Raw genomic sequence first — 26,664 nt, forward strand, 5'->3', positions numbered from 1 at the left:
TTGACCCATATCTATCTCCATGCACTAAACTAAGATCGAAGTGGACTAAAGATCTAAATATCAAAACAGAAACACTAAACTTGCTGGAAGATAAGTTAGGTAGAACTCTTGAAGACATTGGCATAGGAAAATACTTTATGAACAAAACCTCAGTAGCACGGGAACTAGCAGAAAGAATCAACAACTGGGATCTCATCTTATTAAAAAGCTTTTGCACTCCAAGAGAAACCCCCAACAGAGCTAAGAGACAACCTACAGAGCTAAGAGACAACCTACAATGTGGGAAAATATTTTTAGCAGCTGTAGCTCAGACAAAAGTCTACTATCTAGAATATATAAAGAACTTAAAAAAATCAGACCCCCCAAATTCAAAGACCCAATTCAAAAATGGGCATCCAAAATGAACAGACATTTCTCAGACAAAGAAGTAAAAGTAGCAAATAAGCATATGAAAAAGTGTTCAACGTCACTGTTCATTCAAGAGATGCAGATGAAAATAGTGCTGAGATTCACCTCACCCCAGAAAGAATGGCTGCTATCAAGAAATCAATGAATAACAAATGCTGGCAGGGGTGTGGGGAGAAAGGAACCCTTCTCTATTGTTGATGAGAGTGCAGACTGGTGCAACCACTGTGGAAATCAGTATGCAGATACCTCAAAGAACTAGGGCTAGCAGTCCCATTTGACCCAGCTATTCCTCTGCTGGGTATCTTCCCCAAAGAATTAAAAGAATCATACCACACTGATATATGTGCACCCATGTTTATATCGGCACAGTTTGTAATAGCTAAATCTTGGAAACAACCCAGTGCCCATCAACTGTAAACTGAATAAAGAAGATGTGGTTTTTTATAAAATGGAGTACTATTCAGCCATAAAGAATGAGAAACTAGAGACATTTATAGCTAAATGGATACATATTGAGGCCATATTCTTAAGTGAAATAAATAGGACACACGTGTATATACTGAATAATTTCTCTAGTGTGAGAAATTGAAAATGTAAAAAAGGATTAAAATAATTAAAATGAATAATTGATAATTTGAAATAGGAAGAAAAGGTCCAAAGGGGTAGGAGAAGTGGGAGGGGAAGGGGAAAGGAAAGAAGGGAAAGAAAAAATTATGAGAAAATAAAAAATTGGAAACAAAGACTATGTAAATAGGGAAGGGTGGAGGGGGTGAAGGGCACACAGGTAATGTGGAAAAAATAAGAACCAAGATACATCATGTTCAGGTTCAAGCCCCCAATGATAAATGTAAACGTATTGTATACCTAAAATGTGCCAATAAAAGAATGTATGCAAAAAAAAAGTTTATGGCAGCTTTATAGATAATGATCAACCAAATGCCCATCAAGAGAAGAGTGGATAAACATATTGTAATTTATTCATATACAATGTAATTTATTTATGTACAATGAAATATTACATAGCAGTGAGAATAAACTACTACAGCTACATGTAATGTAGGTGAATCTCCCAGACAAGATGCTGAGCCAAAGAAGCCAGACTGCATACTTATTCCATTTAGAAAAAGTTTAAGGCCACGCAAAAATGAAGAATGTATGGTCATAGAAGTCAAAAGAGTTGTTATTTTTAGGGAGATATTTACTGAGAAGTGGAATATACTAGTACATATTTACCAACTAGCTCTCAAAAAAAAAGCTATAGCAACAAATCACCCCAATTTTACAGTATTTTCCAGTTTCAATGGTGTAAATATTCCCACCATGTTGAGTCACACACTACCTATGTGATGTCACTGAATAGACTTGGGAGGACATACATATATGTGTGATCTGCTCACGCAAGTTTGCCTGGGCCCCCTCCAGTACATCCTTAGAAGATGGCATGGAGAAGAAATCTGGTGCTAGAAATTCTTTGCATTTGATCTAGATAACGCTTACACAAGTGTATACATAATCACAGAACTATACAGTTAAGGCTTGTTTACTGTATGAATATTATACTCCAATAATAAGTGAAATAGTAAAATGCTTCTCAGAACTAGAATGAAAGAGTAGTTATAACTACTGTGTCTCAGAGAGAGACCCAGAGAGGTACCAGAGACTCAATGATAGGAAGAAGGTCACCCAGATCTTGTCCACACAATGGACAGGCAACAAAAATGAGACAGTATTAGGAGTCAGTAATGTACAATAGAAAAGAGATGGTGGACCACCTCTCAATTATCAGCTGGACCACTCTCAATGATTTCATCTTCAAAATTAGTTCAATCTTATCACCAATGATGAGTCTTGTTTCTGAACATTCCAGATGGCCTGCCTTATCTAAGGCCCTGTCACTTTGAAGGGAACATTAGTCCACTGGGTGGCTCTAGATGAACATTGCAAGCATAGAATCAAACACAAAAACACCAATGTAAACAAGGTTATTTTTACTTTGAGTAAAAATGTACACTTATATAATTCTTGTTATGTATGTCAAATCTTAAATATGTTTGGTACGTGAAGAAGATATTTGGGGTCTATCAAAATGAGATATTTTAGTAAGAAAGCTGCTTCTGACCTATGTATCACTCACTTAATTTAATTATAAAGCCAAAGCAAAATTTTCAAGGGGCTTGACTGATGAAGGCTTCATTCACAGGTTCATTTGTTCCCAATCTGGCAATACAGGACCATAGAAAACACCAAACCAAGTACCTAGAGAAGAAAGTAATATGATTAACATGAAATTTAAGGCAAAACACTGGAGACATTATAAATAAACAAAAAGAAAGTATTCTATTGATTCTCTCTACTGAATCTTTCCTGGGTGATTGATACAGAAGAGCATTTAGAAGTCTGAGGTGTTTTTTATTTTTGTCGTGTGTGTGTGTGTGTGTGTGTCTGTGAATCAGGATACTTTTCAGTTGACCAATCAATATTTAACAGCCCTTTTTCATTGTGTATAGAAGCAGTCACCACAGCATCCCCCCCTCCTTTGTCCAGCATGTACATCTTTTTGTAGGGTATCTCCCTTGGAACACTAAGGACCTCAGGACTATAGGGGCTAAATATACCTATTACCTCCATAAACAGTCTATATCACCTGGTTTAGATCATCTGCATAAAAATCAAGGAGTCTAGAATATCTCTTGGCATAGTTTTAGTTATTGCCTAGTAGAATGAAAATAATAAGTAACTTTTTGTTCTTTAAGAAAAAACTTCTAAATTATGGTGAATAGCTTAACTCAGGAATTTTCTTTGAAGTGAAAAAGCACGGCTGAAAATCTGGCACAATTTCCATCTAATTAGCTCTTCTAACACTAAGAAACCCTAAAGCTTGCTCTAATTTGCTCTGGAGTTAGTGACTTACAGGTGGTGGCTTTGATATAGAAATGTCAGAAAAGACCTGTGTGCATTACAGATTGAAAATTCCTTCCCACCATTTCCCTTTGAAGGGAGGCAGGAATTAGGGCAAGGTGTCTTTTATGCTGAATTATCTCAAACACTATTATGGTGTAAATTTTCTGCTTACTAATTCCTTCCTGGAAATGTGATAAAACTCCCACTTAATATTTCTTCCTTCATAAAAAGAAAAATAAAATAGACATCAATTCTCTGAAGTAAAGATTTTCATTCATAATGTTTTAAAATTCAGGACTAAAATGTAGTCTTTTTACCTTGAGCCCAGTCCTTAAGTCTGGGAAAGAAGAAAGCAGAAGGCATAAAGAAAATGGGCAAAATATGGAATAAGACAACTATCATCTTTTACCGCTACATCCTTGAAATGGAAGCCCATCAAATGTCAACAGAGTAGACAGGCATATCACACTCTTTTGAATTCATTGTCTCTGAAATGAACATGCATGAATGTTCAGAAAAATAGTAAATAAAAGGGAATTTTCCTAAACTTCTTAAATGATATGTACAGTTTCCCTTATTTTGAGGCAGTTTTTAAAATGTGATAAAATTATCATTTTTCAACTTCTCTTTTCCCAGGACTTCTTATCAGGATAACTTTCATTTTATAAAGTGATGACTAGCAATGTCAATGACTTATTAGTTTTTAAATTAAAGAGAGAAGTGAAAGTGCTGATCATTTTCTGGTGCTTATCAGTTGCTGGAGTCAAACGAGAGCTATGATCATCTGGGTAAGTCTAAATAATGAAAATTCCAAAAGTGCCTATAGATTTTTTTAATAGAATAAAACATTCTGAATAGATTCTTAGTATCTAATTTGAGAAGAGCCCCTCAGGTCTATATTCTTAGAAAAGCCTCGAAAATAATTCTTGGTTCATACCTTCAAAGCCTATGCCAAAGGCCTAAATGTGGGTACTCCCTCTCTTCATAGATGGTCTGAATATATATTTTTGCATGAAGATCAATGCTTCTGTTTCATTAAAATATTTATTAGAAGATATTTCCTCTCCATGCATTGTTCGCTTTAAAATTTGAACTTGAGAAACATTCTATGGCCATATGAGCCTGAATGCACCTGATCTCATCTGAACTTGAGAATCAGAGAACAGAGATGGGCCTAAGTTTTAGGCAATTAGGACTCTAAGAGAAACTATAATACATTTTGGGGTAGATTTTTTAAACTGTATAACACAAGACAATTTTCAAAGTTTCTTTTTGAATAAAGGAAGAAAAAATACATAATGATTTTCTTTTGCTTCAAACATACAATGAGGGCAGATTTTTGATTGAGGAACTGAACCAAAAAAAAAAAGTTTCCAATAGTTCTTTGAACCAACTGCTAACCACATCTACATAATTAGAAATCACTTTTTTTTTTTTTTTGGTACCAGGGATCAAACTCAGGTACTTGCTCTTGTGCAGCAGGTGGTGAAACCACTGAGCCAAATCCCCGGCCCTAGAAATCACATTTAATTTAACTGGTCTAACAAAAAAAAGTGGTTACATTTTATGACAAAAACATATATTGTACAAAAGATTTTTATTAAGCCATTTCCCTTCTCAGGCCTATTAAAATGCACTATGCCTTTTGCAATCTTATTTTCCACTAGATTTATTCAAATTTTTGGCAATGCCTTTGGCTATGATAAGAGAGTCAGTGATATTCTCCATCAAATATATCCTTATTCTTTTTATTTTTTCAGTGGCTTCTTAAAAGCATCCATGAGTTGTAGCCATATCCAATTTTCTGAGTTTGAGTCTAACATGAAATTTAGCATTAATATTGAATTTCTCATTTAAAGCCTACTCTCTTGACCATTTTTGTTTGTTTGTTTGTTTGTTTTTATTATTGATATACTGGTGCTGGGAGTTGAATATAGGTCCTGGGACATGCTAATCAAATGCTCCACCACTGAGCTACACTCCTAGCTTCAATCATTCATTTAAAGTCTATGCTATAAAGATATATGTGGATTGTGCTATATGTTTACATAAGCATGAGTAAACCCAAAATACAAAGTGGAGAAAGAAAAGACATTTTAGAAAATTCAGAATCAAGAGAAATAGATCTAATGCACTATGTCATTTGACTTTGATTCTGTATATACAAAGAAAGCCATATCCTACCAATAGAGAATGCTTTACATTTCAATGCATTAATTTGGGTTACAAAAATTTAACACTCAACAGTCCAATTTCCAGCTAATAGTCGCTATGGTTTCTCTAATACTTGGATAGAAAACTCCACGAGTAACCTGAATGACCGCTTAGAACCCTAATTTGTTTTAATCTCAACTAAAATTCCCATCTGGCAGTGAGGTGGCACAAGAGGTAGGAAGCTGTCAGATTGCCCAAGGGAACACTGCATAGCACTCCAGAAGAGTGAGGCAAAAGTCACTCAGCTAAGCTCAGCAGCCCTCAAAACCATTAACCAGGGAAATGCCTTACACCGAATTCTTGTTAGTGCTCTGAAATAGAATTATGAGTGAATTTGACTCTCTTGATATCTGAATTACCTAACATCTAGGGTAATTCCAAAAATACTTCTCTGAAATAGTCTTATTTCACATTCTCGACAAAGATTTTAAGGCTTTGTCAAAAGCATTTTTCAGATTCTAAAAAACCACGCCAAGAAAAACCATCAAGATAAAAATCCTATGCAGAATATTTTTTCAACATCATAATTATACTGATGAGAGTAATACAGAAGTCTTAATCAGAAATTTCTTGAAAACCTCCTCAAGTGAGATTATAATACATAAACAGAATTTATTAAATTTCTCTAGAATGTATAACACGGAAACAGCTTCCCACACTCTTGAGTTCAGTTTTTATTTTCTATTTCGGAATCATGAGATCTATTTCAGAGCTATAAAGTTTAGTTCTTTGCTTTTACTTGGTGCTTTTTTTCTCATTTCAGGAAACTTTAGCCCTTGCACTGGTTTTCAATGGGAAAAGGATACCTAAACTAAGAGAACTGTGTAAAAACTGGTACTATTTTTTTCTCACAAAGTCATTCAGAAATAACATTCTTAGCTCTGTTCATCTCATAGGACTTTTATCCCCTCCATGTCAGATTCAAGGCTATTTAGGGAGATGCTGGGCCTTGAGCACTTAATGTCAGTTTTTTCCTAAAGCAAGATTGTTTAAAACTTGGTTTACCATAGATATTTATTAAAGGAGTTAATGAACAAAGAGTAGAATTAATGAAAAGTCAATCATGCAATATTTTACATACCTCAATAACTGCCAGTCCAAAAGCTATTCCAATAACTATGATAATGTGTTTTTCTACTGATTCTTTTATCAAAGAAATGCATGTCTGTTTAAAAAAAAAAATCACACAAAAAATTATTTTTATAGCCAGGCCTGGTAGCACAGCCCTGTAATTCCAGCCCTCCTGGAAGCTGAGGCAGAAGGGTGACAAGTTTGAGCCCAATCTGGGCCCCTCAGGCAGATCTTGTCTTAAAATTGAGAATGAGTTGGGAACACAGTTCCATGAAAAGATCCTGGTACCACAAAAAAAGAAATCTTTAGTTATAAATAATCTTTTCCACAAATACCTTCCCAAATTATAAAGCATTTAAAAGACAAAGTTTTGTTTAAACAACCTACTTGCTAAATCTAGGGATTGAGAATTATAAATAATCTTTTCACCAACATCTTCTAAAACTGTAATTTTATAATTTAAAAATTATAAATAATTTTATCCAAACTTCAGATTATTCATTATAGAATTTATACCATCTTGACTGGAAGTTTCAGGTTTGTAATATACACCAAAGTGGTCCTTGATTGAAGTTTTAGTTAATGATATTGTAAATTACCATTTTTAAAACAATGAATTTTCAAAATCTTTTAATAATATTTATCATGATTATTTTTACCTTAAAAAGAAAAAATCATTCTGCTTATCATTATTCTAGTACTTAAGATAAAGAAAAGAATTTAGAAGTATGTCCCTCTGCCACTTTTTGTGAAATTTATTCAAACCAGTATGCAATTCCAACTTTAAAACAGTTTAGAACAAATCTAAAATTTCCAACAATCATAAATTATAGTTTTTAAATACAAAAATTCCCACTGTTATAGTGATTTTGGTTGCATTGCCAAAAAATATATCATTTCTATGATAGTTATATGTATGCAAAAGAATAACAAAATACTGTTGCTTGCTAGATTTAAGTATTTCATAAGTCTTTTCTCTCTTCATTCTTTAACATAAGGTGTTTCTCCATTTATATCTAATCCAAAGCTGTAAGCATTTGAGGAGATTATTATGTCATTTAGGATTAATTATGAGATTAATGATTATATCTACAAAGTCACATTCATCATATTTGAGAAGTTTTTCTCTTTTCATTCTCCCAAGATAACATGGTTATCTTGGCAAAGGAGAGGGAAAAGAAAAGATGAATAGAAATAGGGGAGGGGATCTGAGTTACAAATTTCGTATTTTTCCAGACTTCTTGATGCATGGCAGATGGAAGTATTTGGTGAATTTATGACCTTCTTCTGGGGAAACTAGGGCCGCTATAAGCATATATTTAGCTATATTATGTGTAAACTTTTAGGTAATATCTATGGGGGGTGCTTTGCAGAATCTATCTTGAGTAAAACGTCTTTGCCTTGAAAAGTCTTTGCCTTGAAAAGTCTTTGCCTTGGGTGCAGAAAGGAATATAAAAAGTCATAATAAAAATTTTTACTTTGACACAACATGCTCACATTGTGTTCTGATAAAAAATTTATTGCCTATGAGGTATATCAGATACTAATGATAGCAATTCTTCAGAACAAAGCTCCTTTAATTTTGATAAGATCAGTGATGAAGACAACTGCTCAGGAGGAGAGGAGTTTCCCCTGAGATACTTTACAGAGCTGCCTTGGTTCACAAACTTAATTTGTTCCATGCTTCTGGGGAAGATAGCCACATTTGTGTTGGTGTAGGGAACATGGCACTGTGGTGTTCACTACCTGATGCAGAATTTGCAAATGGGAGCAAAGTTTTACCAAATGTTTCTGTTTGTAAACCAAATTGTTTTTGCCAACTAAGGTACCACTTGTATTTCCTTTTATATATTAACTTCAATTAACAGTCACTAAACTAAAACAATGCTAGATTGAAAATAATCTTTAGGTATTATATAAATTAATTCATTGTGAATTGTGACAGCTTTTATGTATCTCTCCCCCAATTAACTAGATCACAATCTCCAGAAGATCCATAAGTATGTCTGTTTTTAACAAGAATCTATCTGACACAGAATAGGAACCAAAGAAAAACAGCAAATGAATGAAACACTTATATCTACTGTCATTTGTGTGCACATTTCCTTCCAGGCAGAAGGAACAGCTAATGATAAGTTCTGTGGTGAGGGACAAATGTCATGTCCTCCATGAAATCATACCCTGAACTTCACAGGCCTAGTTAGATGGGGACCTGTAACATCTGTGTCTGCACCTATCCAAGTAATACCAATAGTCCATTGGATTAAAGTTGCCTAATTATGTCTTATCAGATCATTATTATGGACATTGTACCCTATTTAAAATGAATTTCCAGTGACTGATAAAAGGCCTGGATTATAGGAGGTAGTTGACAAATATTTGATGAATTAATCAACAAAAAGAAATATAACAACAACATATCAATGTACACAAGTCATATAAATATGATATCTACAACACATAAAATATACACTCATTTTTTCAAATTGACTTTAAAATTTCATGCGACTTTTTGATGGCAACAATTACTAGGTAAATTGATAGGTATATTTAAGTTGGAGAACTCAAAGCACTAAACATCAAATCTTTTCTTAATTCTTATACAGTTCTTCTTGAAAAAGTAAACCTTCTTTTTGTGGTACTGGGGATTGAACCCAAAGGCACTCTTCCACAGAGCTATATCACCAAACCTTTTTATTTTTTATTATTAAACAAAAGACATGGTCTCATTAAGTTGCCTAAAAAGACTCAAACTTGCAATCCTCTTGTCTCAGCCTCCTTGTATGATGGGATTACAGATATTCATGGACCACCATGCTCTATTGAAAAAAGAAATCATTTATTTAAAAAATTTGACTTTTAAAATTAAAGTGAAAATATTGATTGCTAGGACTTATGTTAGAACACAAAATTACTTAGAGAAGAGCATAATGATTAAGTTCACCAAAAACAGAACAAAAAACCTCTGTATTAGTTTGTATTTTGCCTTTCGTTATAGAATGCTACTTTGGCCTTAAAAGTTGGATTTAAATGATGTCAAACTCATAGGAGAAATGAAATATTTCAAATTTTATATGGCTTCTATCCTTTAGTAAAGCTTTTTTAAATTTGAGTAATTTCTGAGATTTCATATCACAATTCCCAGGGTAGTTGATGATTTCATTTTTTTGTAAAGACTTTCATTGCACAAAGAAAATAACACGGTCACTTACTCTGCCAAGCTTGATTTAGTACTTACCTCTTTATAAACACTTTTTCCTTTATATGTTGTACAGACATTTGATGAATATTCACATGCACATGACTGAGAAACTGATTCAAAATTACTTCCCCAGTCCGAAGCTCCACTGACCAAACCACAGCATTCAAACTGTTTAGTGAAAATAGGACAAAAAGTAGTCACCAAAAAGATTAAAACATTGTAAATACATTTAATTATATTCTTCTGAATATCATTATTCAGAAATATAAATATAATGAAAGTCACCTCACCCACTTCCCTAAATGTAGCAGAAAAATGAAAAATTTGCTTTTCATTTTGGTCCTACTAGTAACAGAGGAAAAATTGGGCCAAGATGCCAAAGTCTGAGGAACTTGGAATAAAATTGCTTTAAAAACTTTTCCTTTTAGTTTTAATGACAAAAGAGAGAACAATAGAGTCAGATGTATATTAGATTTTAGCAAAGAAGCTTCCAAAGAGTGCATGAGAGTTAATGTCTCATTAAAGAACTGTTATTTAAAAGAAATGAAAAGTTTTAACACTAAAATTTCCATCGCATGGTCTCTGATCACTGTTGGAAGCAAGGAGGAAAAAGGATGAGAGGTGCTTCGAAGACCAAAGAGGGTACTCCAGGGCACCTCCCCAGAGATTGAATTTTCATATTAAAATTTTCATTTTAACATAGGTGAGGGAGTACAAACAAAAGATAAGGCTTTTAGACTAATGAAAGAAACAGTAAGGCCCAAAATAAACTAAAAAATGTTGAAACACAAATGATGGAGTGTGGGGAGAGAGTGCCCATATTTGAGGAAAGAAAACAGGAAGTGATAAGCCCAATGACTTAGCATATATGACCCATAATATTATCAAAGGTGAAAAGTTATTATTCCACATCTTGCTCCTAACTGCTCTATTCGAGAAAAGATCATTAAGGCAGAAATGGCAGGAAGAAAATGCTAAAGAAAGTAGAGTCAATTCTGGGTGATCTTGTCCAGGCTTTGACACACTGAAATGTGAGAATATTGAAAGAACTTTCACTTAATGGTTAGGTAACCATGTTAGCCACATTTCTTAAACCTCTCTCTGCAGCAGTTCCTTCATCTGTCAAATACAGATAATAATAATTCCTAGTAATACCATCTAATTTGGAGATTTATTGTAAAGACAATGAGAAAATTTATGTGATGCTACGAACTGCTCACCCCAGTGCCAGGGTGATGCAAAACACTCAATAATATGCATTAGCTGCTATAACTTTGTTTTTGTTATCTATTGTGGTTGTTTTTGTTGTAGTTTTTGCTATGTTCACACATGAACATGAGCTTTTCAAAATTCTTGTCAGTTGTTTGTATAAAGACAGAAGTATCAGTTCAACACTATAATTGATTTAGAGTTGGGAGTAATGATTAATATGCTACAGAACTAAATCTAGTTTCAAAGATGGTCCAACAATGAATTTAAACTAACAAGTTCAATTGAGGCAATATAAAGTTTTTAACCTTGGTCCAAAGATGGAATTGCAAAGAGCTGGAAATTTCAGTTAGTTCCAAGATCAATATTAGTAAAGAGGACAGTCTAGAAACAACCTCCTTTCCTATTTCCATGGTAGACATGACTAGATGTTTACACTTTCTTATTACATAATGTTGAATAGTATTGATAGATACTCTACATAAAATAGTAATAAACCCCCTCTTTGTGTATACACAGATCACTTCATATTAGGAATACAATTACCTCAGTTTTTTTAGGAAGGCAGAAAGAAATACAGTAGGAGATAGGAAAACTAAAGCTTTTCTTATCTCTAGATCATCAATGGAAGAAGCTAAGGAAGAAAGTGACAGAACTTATTGAAAGTTGAATAGCAGTTGGATGAAAAAAAAATTATGCAGTACCGCTTAACAAATAGTTATTACTAAGAATCTGTAACAGGAATATCCCATCATTAGTTATAGGGAATTTGTGTGGGAATTTCCTGAAATCCAAAAAGAAAGCCACTCAGCAGCTGCAACTGTCTATGTGTACAAGTACCCCAGGTCACTCAGTCAGAGCTTATGGTTTAGAATAGGGTCTTTTTTCCCAAAGAAGTATAACTTTTAAAAAAGCCAAAGTAGATAAGTGAACAGAAAATAAAAACAAACTCAGAAAGGATAACAAGAAAGAAATACAGTCTATAAACACAAACACTTCCAACACAGAATTTCAGCACAAAATGGGAGCATAACAGGAGAACATGCTGCAAAAGACAGAACATTCAGAAACTCACAGTTGGCACCAAAACCTAAAGTTCCGGGAAAAATGTGCAGCAAAAATGGCTCAAGACATAACCCACAAGCTCAGTGGTTACCTCTGTTCCTTTATATCCTGGATCAGCTTACTAGAGAGGGTCAGAAAGCTCAGCCCCAACCAGTGAAAGAACAGCAATTGCCTAAATTCTTACTGCTTTAACTGTATTAGTTCGTGATCTAGAGTGGGAATGATAAAGGAGGAGAGGCAAAGGATGCAGCTACAGAGAAGCTAGGTAAAAAGAATAAAATGGAGGAAGTTAAACAAGGACTGACCCGTACCAGGTTTCAGTTCTGGGAAATAATGCTTTAGGCAGAATATTTTATAAACTGGAGTAAATCCAAATAGGAATTGGTTAATGCTCTGGGAAAACAAATTAATCTGATGAATAGCTCTCAGGAAACTAAGGATGTTTCAACTTGAAAGGCAAGCCTTTAGGAATTATGCAATGGCCACTTTCAAAAAGCCTGCGATGTGTAGGACCATTGGTAGTCTTTGTTTTTCCTCTTAAACTCCAGTACTAGGACTAAATACTCTATATTCTAAGGAGGTAGATTTTGTTTGAAAATAGGACAGAACACACTAATCATCAGACTTAAATATAGGGGATAGGTAAAAATTGGTAAACTTTCAGCTTTTTGATATCTACTGATGGATATGCATGAATATATAATCAATCAATGAAACGTCAGGATAAATGACCTATGAAATTCAGCCCTCCACTAAGATTCTGAAAACTCCCACAACATGCCTAAAGTGAATGCTACTAGTAGTTAACATGATGGGAATTCTGGATAGAAAGGTGTAGTTAAGAAGAGCTTCATAGAGTAGCTAATATTTTTGTCAAACCATAAAGTGCATGGATTCAGAAAGAAAAAGCAGTAAGCACATTCCAAGGGTGAGGAATGGTGCAATGGCTGGATGACAGAGTTGCTCAAGGGACCTTGAGTCGACAAACCTGGCTGGACAAGATTATTTAGGGAGTAGTGTTTAGTAAAGTTAAAAGATTGGGTGGGAACCAGAGAGAATAACTTTAATGCCTTTTGATTTTATCCCAAAGGCAAAGTGGGAAGGAGGAGGAGGAGGAGGAGGAGGAGGAGGAGGAGGAGGAGGAGGAGGAGGAGGAGGAAGAAGAAGAAGAAGAAGAAGAAGAAGAAGAAGAAGAAGAAGAAGAAGAAGAAGAAGAAGAGGAGGAGGAGGAGGAGGAGGAGGAAGGGGAAGGGGAAGGGGAAGGAGGAGAAGGAGGAGAAGAAGGAGAAGAGGAGGAGGAAGAAAGAAGAAGAAGAGGAGGAGGAGGAAGAGGAAGAAGAAGAAGGAGAAGAGGAGGAGGAGAAAGAGGAAGAAGAAGAAGGAGAAGAGGAGGAGGAAGAGGAAGAAGAAGAAGGAGAAGAAGAACAAGAAGAAGAAAGAAGAAGAAGAAGAAGAAAAGAAGAAGAAGGAGGAGGAGGAGGAGGAAGAAGGAGAAGAAGGAGGAGGAGGAAGAAGAAGGAGAAGAAGAACAAGAAGAAGAAAGAAGAAGAAGAAGAAGAAGAAGAAGAAGAAGAAGAAGAAGAAGAAGAAGAAGAGGAGGAGGAGGAGGAGGAGGAGGAGGAGGAGGAAGGGGAAGGGGAAGGGGAAGGAGGAGAAGGAGGAGAAGAAGGAGAAGAGGAGGAGGAAGAAAGAAGAAGAAGAGGAGGAGGAGGAGGAAGAGGAAGAAGAAGAAGGAGAAGAGGAGGAGGAGAAAGAGGAAGAAGAAGAAGGAGAAGAAGAGGAGGAGGAAGAGGAAGAAGAAGAAGGAGAAGAAGAACAAGAAGAAGAAAGAAGAAGAAGAAGAAGAAAAGAAGAAGAAGAAGGAGGAGGAGGAAGAAGAAGGAGAAGAAGGAGGAGGAGGAAGAAGAAGGAGAAGAAGAACAAGAAGAAGAAAGAAGAAGAAGAAGAAGAAGAAGAAGAAGAAGAAGAAGAAGAAGAAGAAGAAGAAGAAGAAGAAGAAGAAGAAGAAGAAGGGGGAGGGGGAGGGGGAAGGAAGGATAAAAAGAAAGAGGAGGGAGCGAAGGAGGAGGAGGAGGATAGAGAAAAGAAAGAAGGGCTAGTGTACACATTAAAAAAGAGTAGACTGATCAGATAGATCTGATTCAAATTCTAACTCCATCACCACTTGTTAGTTGTCAGACCTCTCTAAATCGCAATCTCCTCATCTATAACATAGATGAAATAATATTACCATCTGCTATGGTTTGGTTATGGTTTAAGTTTCATGTGCTGGAAACCCCAGTGTAGTGGTTGAGGAACTTTTAAGAAGTGGAGTCTACTTAAATCAAGATAAATAGATTACAGCTGGTCTGCAGAATTGGGTGAGTCCTGCAGGAGTGAGTTCATTTCTAAGAAAATGGGTTACTATGAAAAGAGCGAGACAGGCTCCTGGCCTCTTGCTGTCTGTCTCAGCATGTGATCTCTCCTGTCCCTGCTCTCACCATTAGATGCCATCCTCCATGAGGCCCTCACCAGAGTTGAACAGGTGATGCTGCCATGCCCTTGAATCTCCAGAACTGTGACCTAGATAAATCTTTGTTTATAAACACTCAGCCTCAGGTACTTTGTACAGTAACACAAAATAGACTATAACACCACCTCATAGGGTTGTTTGAGTATTAAATGAGCTACCGTGTGTAATACAGTCAGAAGTAGGTAGCAGTAAATGTTAGTTATATTCATTTTATGGAAGCCGAGAGACAGACAGATGACTCCCCAAACACACTACTCTTTTAAATGTAAATATTAAGACAATTATGAATTGACAATTAAATCTCAATCTGTCATAAACATATCTTTTAATCTGTGTCCTAAACTGCTTAAAGACTTCATTGGAAGCTGGAAAAAAATTACAAATATTCTTGAATTTATCTTATTGCACATTACCAGAATAGTCAAAATCTACAAAATGGAAGCACTAAATCAGAATGAGATAAGCCACTCTAAAAATTAAATTTTGAAGAACTATGTGTAACTCCCCAAACTAAAAACCTAATTACCTTATTTTGAAATTCAGTCATGGCTGCCCGGAATTCTTTTCCATTATTCCCTGTTTGACTCAGAAGGTTTACATTTTCATAGAAAGTTTCATTCAGAATGCGTTTAGTCTGAAAATTGAAAATCATTGTTAAATTATTCACATCAGAAAGTAGCATTTCAATTCTTTAGACTTTTCCAAAATGATCAAACATCAGCAATGTACACACCTCAGTTTGGGAAATAGCTCCTAGGATACCTGCAGCCACCTGCAGGAGCAGGATCACAAGCAAGCCTATGAAGAACTGAAAAAGAAAGGGGGGATCTGTTATCCTCAGTACATTCGGTTACATGTAGGGCATTTTGGCATGCACGTCCCCTAACATCAGGGATTGTATCACAGTGAGAGTATGAGCCACAATCCTCATTTATTTCACCCTTTGTGTCAAGATGCAAATTTTGATCCATTACTACTCAGAAGCATTTGCTTCAACAACTGATCAAAGAAAGTGTTTCAAGTGAAAATTTTTTGACAGAAGTGTTGCTATCTGTGTGATATAAAAGGGAGGGAAGTTTTAAAACTTAAATGAATTTGTTTTAATATTATTTTTCTTTTCCTTTTTTATATGATATAAACACACACAAACTCAGAACTGCCTTCAAAATAGTATTCCTATAAGTATTGAATCTTGTGTCATTTTATTTTATATGTGGATTTCTGAAATCTCCTTCACATCTACTGAATCATAATTTTGGAGGATGTAGCTCACTGATTAGTTTTTGTTTGTTTGTTTGTTTTTTAAATAGGACAAGTTAATTCTCCAAACCACAAATGAGATCTTGTTACTCATAAAGCAACCACCAGGGATGTTGTTAGGATCTTGTTAAACTATCTCTGCCTCCCTCACAATAAGCAAAAAATATTTTCAGGAACTGACACAATCCTTATTGTTTTATAGAAATAGGTCTATATTGGCTCTGATAAACTCATGTCAGATTTATATCTGATAAACACTTGATTTTTCTACAACATACTCGTATTCATTATTTTCTACCATGTTAAAAGTGAATTCCTATAGGCTATTCTACCCCAATCCAGCCTCCCAGAAGGTTGCTAAGTAACAAAACTCATTATCTCTCTGCCTTACAATTTTCTTAACATGGCATGTAGTAAACTTTATGATTTGACCACAATCCACTTTCAGACTCATCTCCCATCCTTTACTGAAAACACCCTCCACCACTCTCCAGCCACACCCAGGCCTGACAGTTCCCAGAGCACACCAGTCATGGGATGACTACCAGCCTCTCTTCCTGGAGATATCACACCTTCACCCATTAGGACACTTTATTTTTTTAAATTAAATACTTTTATTGGTGCATTGTAGGTACACAACACAATTATATTTCTCATTGGGAACTTGTACCTTTACATAATGCATCTTGGTTCTTATTTTTTCCCCATTCCTAGCCCTCCCTTCACCCCTTTCACCCTTCCCCCCCTTCTCTATTTACAAAGACTTTATTCCCATTTTTTCCATTTCTCATCATTTTTCCTTTCCCTTCTTTCCTTTCCCCTGCCCCTCCTACTACTTCTACCTCTTTGGACCTTTTCTTCCTATTTTGCATTATAGATTATTCGTTCTAATCATTGGTACATTTTAGGTATACAATATAATGACATTCATCACTGGAAATTTGCACCTTTACATAGTCTCTCTTGGTTCTTATTTTTCACCCTTGCCCCGTCCTCCCTTCAACCCCTCCATTCCTCCCTATTTACAAAGATTTTGTTCCTATTTTTCCATTTTCTCATATTAATCCCATTCCCTTCTATCCTTTCCCCTAGACCTCCCACTTCCTTCCCCTTTGCCCCTTTTCTTCCTATTTCACATTACCTATTATATATTTTACTCCTTATTTATACTTTCAGTTTCTCACACCAGAGAAACTATTCGGTATTTATACATGTGAGTCCTATTTATTTCACTTAAGAGTATTGCCTCAATGTGCATTCACTTAGCTATAAATGTCTCTAATTTCTCATTTTTTATGGCTGAGTAGTACTCCATTTTATAAAAAAAAAAGACCCACCTTTTCTTTATCCAGTCTCCAGTTGATGGGCATTTGGGCTGTTTCCAAGTTTTAGCTATCACAAACTGTGCTGCTATGAACATGGATGCACATATATCACTGTGGTATGATTCTTTTAATTCTTTGGGGAAGATCCCCAGCAGTGGAATACTGGGGACAAATGGGACTTCCAGTCCTAGTTCTTTGAGGTATCTCCATACTGATTTCCACAGTGGTTGCACCAGCCTACACTCCCACCAGCAGTGGAGCAGGGTTCCTCTTTCCCGACAGCCCCACCAGCATTTGTTATTGGTTGATTTCATGATAGCAGCCATTCTTTCTGGAGTGAAGTGGAATCTCAGAGTTGTGTTCATTTGCATCTCTTGAATGACCAGTGATGTTGAACATTTTTTCATGTATTTATTTGCTATTTCTACTTCTTTGTCTGAGAAATGTCTGTTCATTTCAGATGCCCATTTTCAGATTGGATCTTTAAATTTGGAAGGTCTGATCTTTTTAAACTCTTCATAGATTCAAGATAGTAGACCTTTGTCTGAGGAAGAGCAAGTGAAGATTTTTTCCCACCTTGTGGGTTGTCTCTTCACACTGCTGGTGGTTTCTCTTGCTGTGCAGAAGCCTTTCAGTAAGAAGAGATACAACTTGTTGATTGTGCTAGTTCACAGGCAACTGAGGTTTTGTTCATAATATCTTTTCCTACACTGATGTCTTCAAGGGTTCTACGAAACCTCTGTTCCAACTGGTTCAGAGTTTCTATTTTAATATTTAGATCTTTAATCCATTTTGATTTTAGCTTAGTGCATGGTGAGAGATACAGGTCTAGTTTTAATCTTTGACAAATTGAAGCCCAATTTTTCCAGCACCATTTCTTAAAGAGGCTGTCCTTCCTCCAGTGAGGGTGTTTGGCTCCTTTATCGAAGATGAGATGGCTGAGTGTGTCTGGCATTGTTTCTGCATCTTCTAATCTGTTCCAGTGGTCCTCAGGTCTGTTTCTTTGCCAGTACCATGCTATTTTTATCACAGTAGCTTTGTAGCAGAGTTGCAGGTTGGGGATTGTGATACCCCCTGCCATGTCTCTGTTACCTAGAATTGCTTTTGCTATTCTGGGTCTCTTCTTGTTCCAAATGAAGTTTTGGATTGTTTTCTCAAGGTCTATGAAGTATGCTGCTGGGATCTCAATTGGAATTGCATTAAATCTATATAGCAGTTTTGGAGGTATGGCCATTTTCACTCTATTAATCCTTCCTACCCAGGAGCAGGGGATGTCTGTTCATTTTCTGATATCATCTTCAATCTCTCTTTTCAGAGTGCCATAGTTTTCAGAGAAGAGGTCTTTGATTTCTTTCATTAGGTTGATTCCTAGATATTTCAGTTTTTTGGATGCTATTGTGAAAGGAATTATTTACCCTATTTCTCTCTCAGTAAGTCTGTCATTGGTGTAGAGGAAAGCTATTGATTTTTGTGTGTTGACCTTGTAACCAGCTACTTGACTGAATTTGGTTATTAAGTCTAGAAGACTTTTGGTGGAGTTCTTGGGGTCTTCTATATAGAGTATCATGTCATCTGCAAATAATGACAATTTGACTTCTTCATTACCTATCTTTATTCCTTTTATTTCTTTCTCTTGTCTAATTGCCATGGCTAATGTTTCCAGAACTATATTGAACAAGAGTGGTGATAGTGGACATCCTTGTCTTGTTCCTGATTTTAGTGTGAAGGATTTCAGTTTTTGACCATTTAGTATGATATTGGCTGTTGGTTTTTCATAGATGGTTTCTATCAGTTTGAGGTAGAGACCATCTATTCCAATTTTTTGTGGGGTTTTTATCATAAATCCATGTTGAATTTTGTCAAATGTTTTTTCTGCATCTATGGAGATAATCATATGGTTTTTGTCCTTGGCTCTATTGATATAGTGTATTACATTGATTGATTTGCATATATTGAACCATCCCTGAATCCCTGGGATGAATCCCACTTGATCAGGGTGTATGATCTTCTTGATGATCTTCTGCTTTCTGTTTGCCATTATCTTATTAAGGATTTTTGCATCTGTGTTAATTAGTGAGATTGGCCTATAGTTCTCCTTTTGGGTTAGGTCTTTCTCTGCTTTGGGGATCAAGGTGATGCTTGCTTCCAGGAATGAATTTGGGAATATTGTTTCCCTTTCAATTTCATTGAAGAGTTTAAACATTAGTGGCAGCAGTTCCTCTCTAAATGTCTTGTAGAATTCAGCAGTGAAGCCATCAGGGCCCGGGCTTTTCTTAGTTGATAAGTTTTTAATTACATTTTCAATTTCATTGGTTGATACTGGGTTGTTCAGAATTTTTCGGTCTTCTTCGTTCAACTTTGGTAATTCACATGTATCTAGGAATCTGTCCATTTCTTCTGTGTTGTCCATCTTATTGGCGTATAGGTTTGGGAAGTAGGTATTGACGATCCTCTGGATTTCTGCTGGGCCTGTTGTAATTTCACCCTTTTCATTCTTAATTGCATGGATTTGGGCCTTTTCTTTCCTTTTTCTGACAAGGTTGGCTAAGGGTTTTTCAATTTTGTTGATTCTTTCCAAGAACCAACTCTTGGCTTCATTGATTTTTTTGTATTGTTCTCTTAGTCTCCATTGCATTGATTTCTCCTCTGATCTTTATAATTTCCTGCCTTTTATGAGCTCTGGGATTGTCCTGTTCTTCTTTTTCTAGAAGCTTGAGGTGCAGCATCAGGTTGTTTAATTGGGCTCATTCTGTTTTCCTAATATGTGTATTCACTGCTATGAATTTCCCTCGTAAGACTGCTTTCATTGTGTCCCATAGATTCTGATATGTTGTATTGTCATTATCATTTAATTGAAGGAACTGTCTGATTTCTTCTTTAGTTTCCTCTGTGGCCTATTGGTTATTCAGAAGTGTGTTGTTCAATTTCCACGTGTTTATGAAATTTTTTTAGTTTCTTTTGCTATGGATCTCCAATTTCATTGCACTATGGTCTGATAATATACAGGGGATAACTTCAATTCCTTTGCACTTACTTAAACATGTTCTATGTGTGAGTATGTGGTCTATTTTGCAGAATGACCCATGTGCAGCTGAGAAGAATGTGTGTTCTGATTTTGTGGGGTGGAAGACTCTGTAAACATCTGTTAAGTTCATTTGTTCAAGAGTTCGATTGAGTTCTAGTATTTCATTACTTATTTTTAGTCTAGTTGATCTATCTATTTGTGACAGTGGGGTGTTGAGGTCCCCCACTACAATTGTATTCATGCATATATGACTTTTCATGTCCGTTAGTATTTGTTTTATATAGTTGGGTGCACTAGTGTTTGGTGCATAGATATTTATGATTGTCATCTCTTCCTCTTGGATTCTTCCCTTTACAAGGATGTAGTGTCCTTCTTCATCTCTCTTAATCAGTGTTGGTTTGAAATCTACTTGATCTGCCAAGAGGATAGCTACTCCTGCTTTTTTTTGGATTCCGGTTGCATGGAGTATTGTTTTACACCCTTTAACTTTCAGTCTATGAGTTTCCTTTTGAATTAAGTGTGTTTCTTGTATGCAGCGTATTGTTGGATTTTGCTTCTTGACTCATTCTTCCAGTCTATTTCTTTTGATTGGTGAATTGAGACCATTAACATTGATGGTTATAACTGAAAGGTATTGACTTGTCATTGCCATGATTTTTTCATTTTGTTGGGTTCTCCCCCTTTACAATTAATTTCTTGTCATGCTAGATGGGTTCATTCTGCTTTGCTTCCTCGGGTTGTGATCCTCAATATCTGTTCCTAGGATATTGTGTAAAATTCTTTGGAGTGCTGGTTTGGTATTCATGAAGTTCCTAAGGTGCTCTTTGTCATGAAAGTATCGTATTTCTCCATCCATTTTGAAAGATAGTTTTGCAGGGTACATCAATCTAGGTTGGAGGCTGTTTTCTTTTAGGCCTTGGAATATGTCACTCCAAGCTCTTCTTGCCTTGATGGTTTGTGTTGAGAAGTCTCCTGTGATTCTGATGGGCTTTCCTTTGTATGTGATTTGTTTCTTTTCTCTAACTGCTTGTAGAACTTTGTTCTTCTGTTGAGTTTCTGGAATCTTAACAATTATATGCCTATGTGTAGATTGTTTTTGATCAAGGCTATTTGGAGTCCTATATGCCTCACTTATCTGTATGTCAAGCTCTTTTTCCCTGCTTGGGAAGTTTTCTGCCATTATTTCTGTGAAGAGATTTTTTATGTCATCTCCACTCTCTCCTGTTTCTTCATTGAGCCCAATCAGTCTTATCTTATTCTTCTTTGCATCATCTAGCAGCTGCTGGATTGATTTCTCATGTTCCCTTATAACTTTGAAGCAATTTTTCTTTTTCTGGTCACTAATTGCAATCTTATCTTCTATATCTGAAATTCTGTCCTCACATTGGCTCATTCTGCTGTGTAGACTTTCAATGGAGTTTTTCATGTCCTGGAAATCTATTTGCATCTGTTGTATGGATTCCATTTGTTTCCTATATTGGGATTCCATCATGCTCCTCAGCTCCTCTCTAGATTTATTAATCATGTCTTGCACTAGGAGCACAATTTCTCCTGTTATCTGAGAAATTATTTCTGATTTCATTTTTTCCAGATCCCCTTTTGTTGCCAGTTCAGTGGGTCCAGGTGGTTGAGTATCAGAGTGTTTCATCTCATTTCCCTTTGGGGTTGCTGTAGGTGATCTGGAAGTCTGGTTTTGAGACTTATTTACATGTTTTCTCATTTCAACTGGCGGGGGGGATGCTGTTGCCACCTGCATGGATTACCTCCCCTGAGCTGGGAGAGGTGGGACAGGGGCCGGGAGCAGTGGTAGGAATGGTGACCCAAAAGCCCTTTCCTGTGGGCTGGGAGCAGCAGGAGGGATGGTGGCCAGAAAGCCCCTTCCTCTGGACCAGGAGCAGTGGGACAGCAGCTCAGAAGCCCCTACCTCTCTCTGTGCCAGGAGCAGCAGGACTCAGTACCATGGTCTTGTGGTCCGATGTCCTCTGCGTCTTTGTACTGTGGAACCAGGTGGCTCGGGGGGGGGGGGGTCAGGGGGTTCTAGGGTTCTAGTGGATTGTTGCCGGGGTGCGGGCTGATTCGGTGGAGTGCGGGCTGATTCGGTGTGTTCCGGGTGACTCAGAACCTCAGTAGGGTGTGCGCAGACCTGCCTGTCTGCAGCGGGCTGATTCGGCGTCTTCCGCACCACTCGGTGCCTCAGTAGGGCATCTAGGACACTTTTTCACCTGCTCTGACTTGAAAGTTCCCTCTTCTATCTTTGCCCTTCCCTTCTGGGTCACTCACTCCCACAATAGCTATTTGTTAACTTATTCACCCTCCCGGGAGGTTCTAGTTTTCTTAAGGCCTTTTGCAGCGTTTAGCACAGCATCTGGCCCTTAGAGGTGTGCTGTCATGTTGCATGAATGAATAAATGAATGAATGAATGACTCATATTTGCCTCCTCACAGACTATCCTCTAGTCTGAGCCAAACTAAGATAAATCTAAACTGAATTAGCTTCCACAGCAAATCTTCTAAGCAGAAGTTAGAATTCATCAATCTTATCAAACACTGTTGACAGATAACAGGGACAGGAGATAATCCTCAGGAATTCAAAGGTTAAATATTGGGATTTGTCTGGAGAACCCACCAAGAGAAGCATGCAGCGGCTTTCTTTCACAGCACCACAGCATCCCAGGAATCCCATAACCATGATAATGGCACCCACAGCAATCAAGATATTCGCAGCTACAAAGGGGTTGATGTCAGATTTTCCAGAACTGAGAATCTGGAAATAAAGGTGACGTTAATGACAAATTCCTTTCTTTGATGTTTATTTTTATCATGTAATACCGTGTACCTACTACATGTTTTGGGACCTTGAAATACTTCCAAGCAAAATTCTCTCCCCTCCTGGAGCTTCCATTTAGTTGAGATTGCACTTTCCTAAATAATGTTGTCAATTTTAAGTTGTTCTAAAATGACAGGTTATACATTGAATGAAAGAAATGTTATAGTTCTTTTAAAACTATTTTTAAAAGCTTCAAGAGACCCGTACTTTCCTCCTCATGTAATTTTTGGTTCACACATTTTGCATTTTAAATATAAATTACAATTATAAAGCATGTTTGACAGTAACTTAATTCTTTTAATTTTAAAAAAGCTTAAGTTCATCAAAGCACTTAAAGACACAATATGAATAAATCTCAGAATCATTATGTTGAACTTGAGAAGCCATATATAAAAGAGTTAATATTGTATGATTCATGTCATATGAAGTTTAACAGGCAAAATTGTAGTGATAAAAATCAAAGCAGTGTTTGCCTTTGAGCAAAGTAGGAAGGAAGACAGAAATTGACTAAAAAGAGACAGGATGGAAGTTTTATAAGTTAATAAAAATTCTTTGTATTTTGGTTTTTTAAAATGTCCAGTTCCTGAAATTCTGTATGAATCTATCTTCTCATTCCCAGAAGGAACAGTTCTTCAAGAAGCTCATTATTTCATCAACTGTTTGTGATAAGTAATAGGATATTGAGGAAATATTCTAGGACCCTTTATGGTGGGTGGGCTACTCTTCTGGCATAACTCAGTTCTTTCAGCAACACGGGGATGATCTTCATTGCTCTCATAACTCTTAGCCTCAACCTAACCCTGTTGTCCATGAATGTGCAGTAATCAATCACAATTAAAGAGCAAGAACTTGTGCCTATGTTCTACTTGCACTCTGCATCTAGCCCACCTGTCTCCTATACCCTCTACCTAAGGGGCTGTCTCTAGAGAGAGGGCTGGTGCCCCCACTCGCTGAAAGACTCTGCATCCCAGAATCTTCCATGCAACCTGTGGGTCACCACCCTTAACAGGCAGTACAAAAGTAACTGCTGCCTCTACTTAGAATCCTTTTGTCTTGACAACTTTTTAAAATCCACTCATGACCTACAGGAAACCTTTCTTCAACAATAAGTAGGAAGGAATGAGCTGAAAGTATACACGCATTAAAACAAACATCTTTATTTTTCTCAGAGTCCTAGAAATAACTAAGGTCTGTAACCCGAGGATAGCTAGTGGACCTGTCCAGCCCCAGCTGTCCATTTATAAAGAGAAGTGGGTCAGCTCTGTGTTTTCTGTAGCCTCCTTTGTCTCTACCACTCTGTGCTAACAGACAATGTTTCAATTTACATATTTCAAAAGTTGGGTAAGTCCTAAAGATTTTTGTATGTTTAGCAGATATTTGTATTTGTTTTATCATTGAGATCGAGCTAAGAAATCCCCATTGTTAGTAAACAGGCATGACATCCAGGTTAAAATAGATGTGACATAAAAGCAGCCTTAGGAAAGCAGCTCTGTCAACGCACTGCTAAATACAACGTTCACAAGAACATTGCAGCCAGTACAGGCAAACTCTAGGGCCTCAGAGAGGGTAGACAACATTCTTGCTGGCTTATCAGGACTTCAGATAAGATAGCTAGTCCAGACAGAAATAATAGATCAAATGTCTACACAGGAGGCCTGAGTAGTGCAGTTGACCCGAGGACAGCAACCGATGAGATGCTTTGGTGAGACTGACCGGGACAGGGGAACCCACTGACAGCAACTGACCAGAAAGCTGTGTGTGAACTGCCTGGCAGGCACTGTTCCAAGTCCAGCCCAATAAATGGCTATTCTTACGGAAGAATGAAGAGAAATTCTGAGTTCAGATGTTTGCTCCAGCACAGACACAGCAGGATTTTAAAGGTTGTTTTGAGTGAACACTAAGTCTCTATGCATCTAAGAGAAGGGGAGAATATCTAAAGAAAAGAGACTGTGAGGCCTGAAAGGATTCCAGAATTATTTTTGAATTGGAAGGACTCTCCTGGGGCAAAGATGGCCTCCCATATGCTTTGCCTCCTGGTGCAGAGTTTATCTTCAAGGAGAAAAAGTGTCCCTCTGAGACACTTTAGCAGAAAGAGATAACTCCCTGACATCCTTTTCTGCCTTTATGCTCATGTTTTCCCTTCTAAAGCTGCTACCTCTATTTTTCCAGTAATGAAATTCAGCTCTTCTCTCAGTTTTGATTTTTCTTGTCAATAACTTCAGAAAAATATAAGTCAAGCCAATTTCATATAAGTCAGGCTTGTTCATGACAAGAGGCAGACACCACACAAGTCAAAATATAGCTAAAGATGCTGTCTAGCTCCATATACTCATTCCTATCCCAGATGTGGAGTCACACCCTCTCAAGGACAACAGTTCTCCTTTAATATGTTCACAGTGTGCAATTTCTTAACAGACTAAACGCCAAATTTGTTTGCAAAATATGCTAGAGAGAAAGAAAATATCAACCAGAAATAAACGAATGAAATAAAATAAAATTCAGCCTGCACACACATCTTTAAAAGGCCAAAGCACCCAAGAATTAGTGGCTGTTATCGCTCTGCTTAATTAGGAGTCCCAAAATCAGTCCAAGATTCTATGCACCTTCACCCCTCCTTGAATCCAAATATCAGAGCCCTCAGCCATTAGGAAGTCACAGTTTATTAATATAAATAATAAGTGTATCTCAGAGAAACTCATAAGTTACAGATTACTTGCCAAACCCAGTTTATTTATCTAGCATAAAATGAGGAAGCAGCTAACTTTCTCTAAGACTCTGGATTCTCTTGTGGAATAGGGGGAGATTAATTTCTAGAAAACCCAAGCACTTTAGGAAAGGAAACCAAACAGATGTTAATTTGTTTTTAATCTTTCTTCCCACTAGGCTGCCTCCAAAGGCATTTAGCTGCACCGTGGTACACTATAGTAAGTTCTAAAAGAAAATGTATTGTCTTCATTGTTGGCTTAATATTATCTTTATAATTATCAAAAAAGAATCAAACCTCTTCTTAAGAGAGAAAAACTGTCTTCATTTGGGCAGAGCCTTTGAAAAGCCTGTAGCAATAGAATATATGATTCTGAATAGTGACGAGAGCCTAAACAACCAACAAGAACAAGTAAACCACTCTGTATGAGGTAGAAATAATAATTTTGGAGCAGAGCCACTGCTGAAAAAGGGAAGAGAGAAAAGAATGGAAGCAAGGGAGCTGAGAGATGGTGCTGCATAGCATTATATTGGGAAGACTGACAGAACAACTGGCCCACACACTCACACCTTTCCCTTCCCTTCCATATTTGTGACACTATGGTGTGGAAGAAAAATAACACATGTGGCGCCCAAAGGCTGGAGCCAAAACTCATTCTATGAATTAAACTTCTTCCAAAACTGTGGAAATATTGGTAAAAGCTTTGCTCTTGGGCATGGAATAGAGTGCGGGGGAGAAATGGGTCGTGTTAATCTTACACAGATAGCAAGAAGCTGGGTCATCCCCTGTAAACTGGAGGGAGAGTTACCCTAGCATGATCAGCAGTTATTGAAAGGCTTTCCTTTAATTCTGGTTGCTACAGGCAAATCTATCCTTGAATTTTGCTACCTTTAAAACATAAAAGACTTTGTCTGATTTTTAGATTCATATTCTTTACCAAGA

The 26,664-nt window shown here is 36.7% G+C and overlaps 1 protein-coding gene across 3 annotated transcripts in view; it reads right to left on the bottom strand.

Annotated features, from left to right (window-relative positions):
- Positions 1-1,367: 1,367 nt before the first annotated feature.
- The window catches only part of Tspan8 (tetraspanin 8), a 35,862-nt gene continuing 10,565 nt past the window's right edge, over positions 1,368-26,664 (bottom strand). The window contains exons 3-8 of one of the 3 annotated variants that reach the window (XM_004845038.3): positions 22,818-22,955; positions 15,316-15,390; positions 15,109-15,216; positions 9,833-9,964; positions 6,605-6,688; positions 1,368-2,664 (exon numbers count right to left, since the gene is read on the bottom strand). In XM_004845038.3, the coding sequence (XP_004845095.1) occupies positions 2,611-2,664; positions 6,605-6,688; positions 9,833-9,964; positions 15,109-15,216; positions 15,316-15,390; positions 22,818-22,955 (591 nt within the window). In that variant the 3' untranslated portion in view covers positions 1,368-2,610. Of the gene's footprint in view, positions 2,665-6,604; positions 6,689-7,211; positions 9,414-9,832; positions 9,965-15,108; positions 15,217-15,315; positions 15,391-22,817; positions 22,956-26,664 lie in introns of those variants that run through there. The other 2 variants (XM_004845039.3, XM_087192426.1) reach the window with 2 other exon arrangements.

Source organism: Heterocephalus glaber, unplaced genomic scaffold (assembly GCF_053883595.1).
Source record: "Heterocephalus glaber isolate CG9 unplaced genomic scaffold, H.glaber_assembly_v1.0 deba00001571, whole genome shotgun sequence".
In the NCBI taxonomy this organism is placed as follows: domain Eukaryota; kingdom Metazoa; phylum Chordata; class Mammalia; order Rodentia; family Bathyergidae; genus Heterocephalus; species Heterocephalus glaber.